This window comes from Conger conger, chromosome 14 (genome assembly GCF_963514075.1).
Source record: "Conger conger chromosome 14, fConCon1.1, whole genome shotgun sequence".
Lineage (NCBI taxonomy): Eukaryota > Metazoa > Chordata > Actinopteri > Anguilliformes > Congridae > Conger > Conger conger.
This window is the reverse complement of record NC_083773.1, coordinates 36,241,728-36,251,727: the sequence shown is the minus strand read 5'-3', so window position 1 is coordinate 36,251,727 and position 10,000 is coordinate 36,241,728. Positions and strand designations below refer to the sequence as shown.

The following is a 10,000-nucleotide window of genomic DNA, read 5'->3' as shown; positions in this document are numbered from 1 at the left end:
TACACAATAAGGAGAACAGGCCATTCAGCCCATCGAGAACCTAAGAGTACACAATAAGGAGATACAGGCCATTCATACCATCTAGAACAGGGGCGTCAAACTCCAGTCCAGCAGGGCCATAGTGTCTGCTGGTATTTGTGGTTTCATTTCAATCAGCAGCCATTTAAGGCCTTGAGAACAATGTGTGTGGACTCTTTAGCCAATGAAATACTTTGAAATTTATCTCGTGCTGAAACACACCAAAAACCAGCAGACTCTGCGGCCCTCCAGGACTGGAGTTTGACACCCCTGATCTAATACCTAAGAGAACATAATGAGAAGAACAGGCCATTCAGACCATCTAGAACAGAAGAGAACATAATAAAGAGAACAGGTCATTCAGCCCATATAGAGCATACTGTAAGAACCTAAAAATACATAATGAGAACAGGCCATTCAGCACATACAGAATATCCAGTTTGAAGGTAAATAGTGGAACTCAAAAACCCTGAGGGTTTCAAACTCTACTCCACGAACAAGCTGTTCCATGCAACTCTGTGATAAGAAACTTTCTGATATCAGTGCACAGTTAACATTTGGCCAGGTTCCATCTGTATTCTGCCAGAAAACCTTAACTTGAAAAAATACAAAATTAACAGAAAACTGGAAAAAATCTTGTGTGGTTCATAAACTGAAGCCTTGAAAATTAATTTAAGAACCTCAATCAGATGCCAGCCAAGTTACCTTTCGCAAAAAGAGATTGAGGGTCTGCTCTTGTCATCTCATATTTCAAGCAGAAACCACACCAATAAGGGTCACAGTATCAGACCCACTAAAAAAAACCAAACCAGTTCTCATAACCCCAACGGACATTTTAGACGTGGCGTGTTATTATACTCATTTTAAAAGACTGCCGGGGAAAGGAGGTTTAAACCAAAAAAACTTCAACATCTCATCTTCAGATGATGCTAAATCCTGATGTCAGGCCATGGAACAATATGTGTGGAGTGGATTCTTAAACAAACCATTAACTGTGCCAAAACAAAAAAAAAGTTGCAACTTCAAAAATAAAAACCTGTAATTAAAATATTAAATTGCCAGTATCTTTTATTTGCTGGTAAATGTAAAATCCTTGCCTGGAAATGTAGCCCTACATTGTGTATGGACAACCACCTGGACAGTGATCGAAGTGAACCTTACGTATTCACATGACTTAAACTTCTGTCACGGCACAAAAAAAAAAAAAAGACACAAAAAGCAAGAGATCAAAGAATCTTAAGAACATAAACTTATCACTGTATTAAGACTTGAAGGTATGGTCCAGACGCACCAGTTGTGCATATAAATCACTGATCAAAAAATAAAAATGATAATAATAAAAAAGAATAATAATAATAGCTGTTACTAGTAAGGTAGTTTCTTTACACCTCATCAGGAGAATGGCTAAAAAAAAAAGAATGCAGAGCTTGCAAAATACTGTCTTTGTCTAAAGAAAATCTTGGTTGGGAATCCGGCTGTTTACAAAGTCGCTGGGCTAATTCTCTCTGTATTGACGTATTTGGTCTATTTATAAGTTGTAACTGCAAGACCACCTAGTTAACAGTAACAAATAAGAACAAATTACTGTATATCATATGCTTATTAAAGCTCATTTGTTCAAAGCTGAAAAACAACAAACATTGCCATAAATATGCTTTGAAAAGCCTGTTCTTCAGAACCAGAAAAACAACAAATGTCACCATAAATAACATAACATCAATATAGGTAATAAATTACAAAACACAGTGATAAATGGAGGGAGTAAATTGTTTCTCACAGTGTAAATTGTTTCATATCTTCTAAACACAGGCATAAGCTAATCCAGCCTTTGTCTTCTAACTCAGAATATTGGGACTCCCAGCCTTAATTTGAGCGCAATTAAAAAATATATATACATATATAATTTTTTGATTATTTTAATAGCAATCTCAGTCAGCGTTTCAACGACACAACTGACTGACTGACGAATGGAAGTCAGCCATACTGATTTCCCCTTCAAATTACGAACAGCTTACATCTCAAAAGACATATTTGCACCAAAATGAATAGTCTGCCATGCAAAAATAAATAAATAAACATGTAAAAACCAAAAAAAAAGCTAAAAATGTCCCTTCAAGAGGAGTAAAAACACCCCATTAGCATCCACAGCTACTCATCAGAAGTCAGTGTAAAGGAAGAGACTCAGATGGGATTCAGTTACTGATTCAAGCCCGTTTTAGACTGCGGAGTGAAAAACACCTGCTGAATTCTAACACAGAAACCAGGGCGGTATCGGACTAGAGCGGGCTCACTCCGTCAGCGGCAGACATGAGCCGAGAGACCCCGCTCTCACGGTGTTTATGTTTCTCCGGCCGGCCCGTTCTGGAGTGCTGGGAGGAATAACAGCCCGGACGGAGGGGGGGGGGGGGGGGGGGAGGTCAGAGGGCGTTCTCACCTCGCCTTGCGCCCCCGCTGTTTGGGAGGGGGAGGCGCGGCCTTGCATTCGCGCGGGGCCTTGGGCTTGGGGTCCCGCGTCTTCCGGGCCTTCTTGGGCTCCTTGGACCTCCGGGGAAGGGGCTCCTTCCCCTCTCTGGGCTCCTTCTTCTTTGGTTTGCTCTCCTTCTCCGCTCTCTGCCAGTGGGCCGGCTCCTTCTTGTCTTTTTTCTTGCGTTTCTTCTTCACGCGGGCCCCCCCGCCGCCGCCCCCGCCGTCATCCTCCTCCTCGCCGCTCGGCGGCAGGGAGGGGTGGGAGGGGGCCAGGCGGCCGGGGGGGCCCGCGTCCCCCAACCCCGCGGGCCTGCCGTGGGCCGTGCAGTGGTTCGCCAGCCCGCCGGGAGCCCTGCCGTGCTCCTCCGAGACGGACGCGCCTCTGGGAAATGTAGTTTGTGCGTTTTGGTCGGTGGCAGTAGAAGCCGCGGCTGTAGCTTGAGTGTGCTTTAGTAACTGGGCGGTGGACATCTGCGAGAGAGAAAACGATGGAGACAAAAGGATACCAGTGATTTAACAGAAAATATATTAAAACCTGAATCACAGAACAATAACAGAACAAGCCAAGTTTAAAAAAAATAAAAATAAAAAATAAAAAAAAGCTCTCATTAGCCAAAATAAAGATCATTTAATTTAATTCACATAATAATTATTTCATACAACAAAGAATGGCCTTGCAGCCAAAGGTCACTCATAAGGTAAAACAAAAAAAAAAACATCAAAATGGTCCAGGGGTTGGGGCTCCTGATCTGGGATACAGCTAGAACTACGGCAGGCCTGGTCCTGAACAGGCTTAACGAGATCTGGCAGGCTCTGCCAAACAATTCCCATTTCAAAAATACTTTCTAATGCAAGGGCTAAATTGACCAAAATGTCAAACACTCAATTTGTGAGCTGATAAACCCACTTTGATGTAGAATCAGTAATCTGAGGTTGAAGAAATGAAGTTTAAATCCCTATGGCAGCACAGCTGACACAGGTGACTGAGTTACGTAGGATAGCATTAAAGGTGCAATAGAGAATTTCAGACTTCTAACGGTCAAGAGAGGAATTGCAGCAACACACACTTTCAAACCACAACACTGTTTACCCCTCCCCCTTCTCTGTGAACGCGCTGACATTGAAACCCCCCCACACCATTGGCTGTGGCAACAGGAACCAATTTTCAACCAATGAGCTTGTACTAATGTTTTAACACAAGAATACTACCTATTGTACCTTTAAAGCACATGCATTTTTGAGAGACCACAAAACTAGGGGGTAAGCATCCAGATAATGACCTCTTAAGAACATCAAAGGCCATCACAGTCATGGAAACAAATGGTAGCTTAGTCCCAGAAATGTCTGAAAACTGAAAACCCCCATATCCCCCATATGTCAGTGATCACTTTGTTAGGTATTAAAATGTTTTTACTTATTGGTTTCCTGCTGCTGTAACCAGCCACTTCAAAGTTCTAAGTATTGTGAGTTCAGCGATGCTCTTCGCCATACCAAAGTCGTAATGCACTGTTATTTGAGATATTGTCACCTTCCTGCCAGCTTGAACCTGTCTGGTCATTCACATCTGACCTCACACATTAACAAGGTGTTTTCGCTCACAGAACTGTCACTCAATAGATTTTTTGGTTTGCTTTTGTTCCATTCCCCAGGGACTGCTGAGTGCGACAATCCCTCGGAGCATGTTCACAAGACCAGAAATACTGGAGAGACGGCCAGGAGCCTCACAAACGCTGCGGCCTCCCAGGACTGGGGTTAAACCTGCAGACACTGTGGCCCTCCAGGACTGGAGTTAAACCAGCAGACGCTGTGGCCCTCCAGGACTGGAGTTAAACCTGCAGACGCTGTGGCCCTCCAGGACTGGAGTTAAACCTGCAGACGCTGTGGCCCTCCAGGACTGGAGTTAAACTTGCAGACGCTGCGGCCCTCAAGGACTGGAGTTAAACCTGCAGACGCTGCGGCCCTCCAGGATTGGAGTAAAACCTGCAGACGCTGTGGCCCTCAAGGACTGGAGTAAAACCTGCAGACGCTGTGGCCCTCCAGGACTGGAGTTAAACCTGCAGATGCTGCAGCCCTCAAGGACTGGAGTTAAACCTGCAGACGCTGCGGCCCTCCAGGATTGGAGTTAAACCTGCAGACACTGTGGCCCTCCAGAAGTGGAGTAAAACCTGCAGACGCTGTGGCCCTCCAGGACTGGAGTTAAACCTGCAGACGCTGTGGCCCTCCAGGACTGGAGTTAAACCTGCAGACGCTGTAGCCCTCCAGGACTGGAGTTAAACCTGCAGACGCTGTGGCCCTCCAGGACTGGAGTTAAACCTGCAGACCCTGCGGCCCTCCAGGACTGGAGTTAAACCTGCAGACGCTGTGGCCCTCCAGAAGTGGAGTAAAACCTGCAGACGCTGTGGCCCTCCAGGACAGGAGTTAAATCTGCAGACGCTGTGACCCTCCAGGACTGGAGTTAAACCTGCAGACGCTGTGGCCCTCCAGGACTGGAGTTAAACCTGCAGACACCGCGGCCCTCCAGGACTGGAGTTAAACCTGCAGACACTGAGGCCCTCCAGGACTGGAGTTAAACCTGCAGACACTGTGGCCCTCCAGGACTGGAGTTAAACCTGCAGACACTGTGGCCCTCCAGGACTGGAGTTAAACCTGCAGACAATGTGGCCCTCCAGGACTGGAGTTTGCCACCCATGCTTCAGCTCATTCAAGTGCACAAAAGAGCTAGGACTGCACCATGTGAGGAAAATATGTGATACCGTTGTTGAATATTGCAATGACTATATGTTGATAAATAACAAAATATTGAAGTGTGGACAGTTCTAATGTGTTTCCGCATTTGGTACACTGCCAACAGAGACCCCAAAAAATTAATAGCCTATACGCACCAAATTAAAATAATGAAAAGCATTATTTCCAGCATTCTGAACAAATTGCACATGAACAGCCAATCAATTTATCAGAACATTAATTTAAATACTATTCATCGCAGTTTAAGCAGTCTGTCGCGATGCGTGTTTGTATCACGACAACGACAAATATACGATATATCGTGCAGCCCAAAAAAGAGCCAACCCCATCGAGCCAAGCCATCATTCTGAAACCACCACATTCACATTCAGCATTCATCATTTAAGTCCCAGACTGGTGTGTAAATCCAGGCTGGATCATTTGCATAATTACACTTAGTAAATATCCAGCTTAAGAAATAACGTGTGGGTACATATTTTGTCAATACTGGCATTTTCCTGCCAAGTGTCTTGGTAACGAGGACCAAGGTCCTCGTCCTGTTTCTCTTGCCTGAACTTTTTTTTTTCCCTCTCGTGGCAACATTCCATCTGTCTCGACTGAATTGTTCACTGTGTGGTCACATGACCCTGACTGAAAGTCTGTCTGTTTTCACTTGATTGAAAGCGGAAGTCTGCCGAGCTCCACTGTAGGATCCACATTTCCCACAATCCCACAGGACAATTCCGCGACGTCCACCCCGCATGACGTCTAGCTCGGTTCAGCCAATCCCGTAATGGCGGGAGCAATAAACTTTCCCGTATAAGAGCAAGACATGTTCTCGGGATCTTGCTCTTCTTCTTTTCTTCTTCCCACTTATTTTCAACGCACCCTTTTTGGCCATTCTCTTCAGCTCATCTGCTCCGAGACTCGGACAGAGGCTGAATGCTGCACAGCGCACTACCAGGCCTACGGACACACGTAGTTACCTCGCGGTAACTTTGTGGCCTATAGGGAGTGGAAACTGGTGTACGCGGAAGGCTACATCAGTTTACCCATGCAAAGCTCACCAACGAACAACAGCAACAAACTTTTCCACCCGGAAAAAGGACCCGCGAACATCCTTCCAGCAACCAAGCGGACCAGACGGGAACGCCCCAGCTTTGCGCACCTCTCCAGGGTATCATTCAAAGCACCATCGCGGCTCCTATAAGGACAGCATGTCTTCTGGATCCAATGCGTATGGACTCAGTAAGACAACAAACATTCAGGCATAGCCAATGTTTAGTTTAGTCTTAACTTTTTTTGTGAATCAGTGTTTCCATATTTGCTGTCTTATCATTGGAATGTATTTTGTTAGCTATATATATATATATATATATATATATATATATATATATATGTACGTGAATTCATTCGCCGTCTTTTGCGCATATATAGAGTAAACTACGCAAGTAGTCTTCTCACAGCTAACAATAACTAACACACCCACTTTTACTTTCCTTTGTTCAAGCTTCCGTTCGCATACACAAGCACACACACCTTACTAACTTACCCTACTAACTTCACGTTAGTTTTATCTGTTCTGTGTTTGTACGTTTGTTCAATAAATATATTTTATTAAACCCGGTCTCTTTTGGCGTCACATAGACATGACAGCCGAGGTAAAGCAGTCTTTCGAAGAACTTCCAACCTTCAGGTTATTGGTATGTTTAATCATTAATGGTTATTTTAATTATTAAGTAAAATACTAAATTTGTGGTTAGATATTTCTGATAACAGTAATTTTATGAGACTGATTATTTTTTGCAGTCATACTGCTACATAACATTAATTGGCGCCCCGGTTTCGTAGAGAGTAAAATCCCTACGTTATTCGGCGGCCCGTGCGAGGACCCTATACCACACTCTCACCTTCAACTCCTCGGCACACTTTTGGCAAACGGTAACCAGACTACATTCATACATAGTTTTTATCCAAAGTGCTTTACCATTGATGCTTCCCATTCACCCATTCACATAAACACTACCAACGGCGAGAGGCTGCTATGCAAGGCAACGGGGAGGGCAACCCTTCGACTACCAGATGACCACTCTTATCTAAAGTAAGGTTAGAGCCATTTGAGATATGCATCTACCTACCCCAACCTGAGACTATAATATAGAAGCCACTTCATTCCCTTTCATGTCAAATACAGATACTGGGGTACTTATTTATTTATTTGTTTGTTTTGTAAAGTAGAATTAGAAGTAGAAGTAGAACAAAGAGCCATTTATATTTTCTTATGAATAACAGACATTTTCATGTATTACTTAAGATCAGTTTCAGTTCCATGAAAATACAAAAGAAAATTCATGAACTGAATTATTAAACAGTCAACTGAACAGTCCTACTGAAGGATCCAACGGAGTGAATCCGCGTAATTTACTATCAACTCGACCCCATTTCCAAATATTTTCCAATTATAAATATAAAGTGGTGCTGAAAACATGCAGCATATCCAAACGCTGTGCTGTTCAGTGTGCAGCTGCAGCAGAAACTCAGAGGTCAAGACTCTCGCTGTCGCATTCGATATGGATTCAGACCAAAAAAAAAACGATTTCAGAAATTACAATGTTTCATTCCATCATGAATTATTAACATAACATTATGTTCTACCAGAATATCACACAATAAAAACCGCACTTAATAAAAATATATATGCGAAAGACAGTGGTGTATTAAAATTAAGAGGAAATCCAACCGACACAAACTGAACGCCACTGCAGTATAGTCAATAACTGATCAATAGCGGCACATTAAAATGGCTGTTCACCATACACCCGGGATGAAAAGTAGGGAGTTATGGGAGATGTAGTCCAGAGCAATACAGTGAAATGAATGACTGCGTCTAATTTTGTTTAAATATTTCATGTTAAATTATTAATACATATACATATTAGTAATTCATTAAATATAAATTAATAAAAAGAACCAAATGATATAGGATTATGTAAAAAAAAAAAATTTAACGCACTATGAAACATACTATGTATGCAGTAATCTTCAAGCTATTTAAATTGTGGGGAAAAAAGCTAAACTTGTGAAAGATCTGAAATGACTGCAAACTATTAATTGATGCATTTGATAGCGAATAAGCAAGTTCAATCAGACAGTTAGCATTTCTAATCAAGAGCATAATGAATCAACACTAAACAATTTGCAAATGTAGTTTTCCACAATCCAATTGGGTGGGGGGGTGGGGGGGTGAGGCAGGTAGCCTAATATTCTGCACTTTGTACGACCGCTAGATAACCTAAATGTGATTACGAAAGCATGAAAGGATTTCAAATTACCTATGTTCCTATTTGCTCAAACAAATGAACAGCTTTTCAACATGGATGCTCCGGTTGGAACAGCTAGAATTCTAATGAAAAACATAATATAGGCTGTTTCACTGGTATCTTTAGCAGCAGAATAAACAAGGTAGCAATCCAGGGAACGGAATTTGCTTCCATTAGATGAACGTCCTCATATGACACAAGAACACAGGAAGTGCACTAGTGAATGGCGTAATGGGGGGGGGCCTGAATAACGGACGAGTAAAGTTACGTCAGGTGACAGCCGTGTGCTGGACCTCAAAGGGCCCGGGGACCTGGGACTACATAACCAGGCAACCATGACCAGGCTTCGTTCCTCACGCTCACTTCCTGGTCTTGTTGAGAGACGGTGCTCACTAGCACCACTGTGGTTGACTCCAGTATAGGCGTTCCAACCACCCATTTTAATGCAAGTCGATGGTAACAATACGGTTAAAACACAATATTAACAATGTTTTCCCACAGGAAAATGTGTTTGTGTGTTTTTCCGCCATGCGACGTCTCCACGTACGCCGTTTCGTTGGGTCACTCAAACAATATTTCAATATTCCGTGGACCAATCAGGGACAGCTGCCGAGCGCTGTTTATTGGACAACCAGGTTGTAAAGTTCAGTACTTTATGACCATATACGGTGCCCTAATAAAAAATTCCCCCCCCCCCCCTTCCCGACTGCACAAATTCAGGCACCAATTTGTACAAAATGGCGGGAGGAACCACGCTTTTCACAAGCCTGTGGAAAGTCAATGGGTGACATCACATGTGTCACGGCGTCCAGATGTTTCCTACAGTCTGTGACCGTGACCCAGTTCTGCGTTAGTCACTCGTCCCGGCTGCGTACGGCAGCAGAGACGGGGCCCGAATGGAGGAACATCTGGATCTCATGACGAAACGGACGCAGGCAGCCCTGCTTCAGACAGCCCTGCTTCAGACAGCTACGCAGAAACGCACGCATTAAAAATGCAGTGGTGCCGCAGAAGCGCGAGCAACACGCGGGGGAAATCCTGGTCTCTCTCTCCGAACGAGGGAGAAATTCAAAATGGCTGCCGCTAACGAGTCATGGTCACCACAATTTCCCCCCCCCCCCCCCGCAAATTCAGATACAAAACACTAGTGGGAGGGGAGGGAGGGAGAGGGTCTTTTCGGGGTAGGACTTTCACGATGTCGTCATGCTCGCTTTCGAAGCACCGTTTACACCAGTGCTGAGAGATACCGGTACGCACGTAGGGCAAGACTGGCCTTGAGGTATTAGGATAACGCTACTCCCTTTGTCTGAAATTCTCAGAAGTTGGGGGGGTAAATGAAAGGCCCACGTCTGTGAGCGGTCGATGTCGCGCTGGCGGAGTCAGGCTGCCTGGTTTGAATTCAAACTGCCCGTCTGTATTTTATACGGGGGTGGGGGGGGGGTTGGGGATTGTGTCTGGGGGGCATCTGGCAC

At 44.2% G+C, this 10,000-nt stretch overlaps 1 protein-coding gene across 1 annotated transcript in view; it reads right to left on the bottom strand.

Annotated features, from left to right (window-relative positions):
- Positions 1-10,000, bottom strand: part of chd6 (chromodomain helicase DNA binding protein 6) — a 70,846-nt gene that overhangs the window by 42,101 nt on the left and 18,745 nt on the right. The window contains exon 3 of the mRNA XM_061219510.1: positions 2,453-2,955. Within this exon, the coding sequence (XP_061075494.1) occupies positions 2,453-2,955 (503 nt within the window). The remainder of the gene's footprint in view (positions 1-2,452; positions 2,956-10,000) is intronic.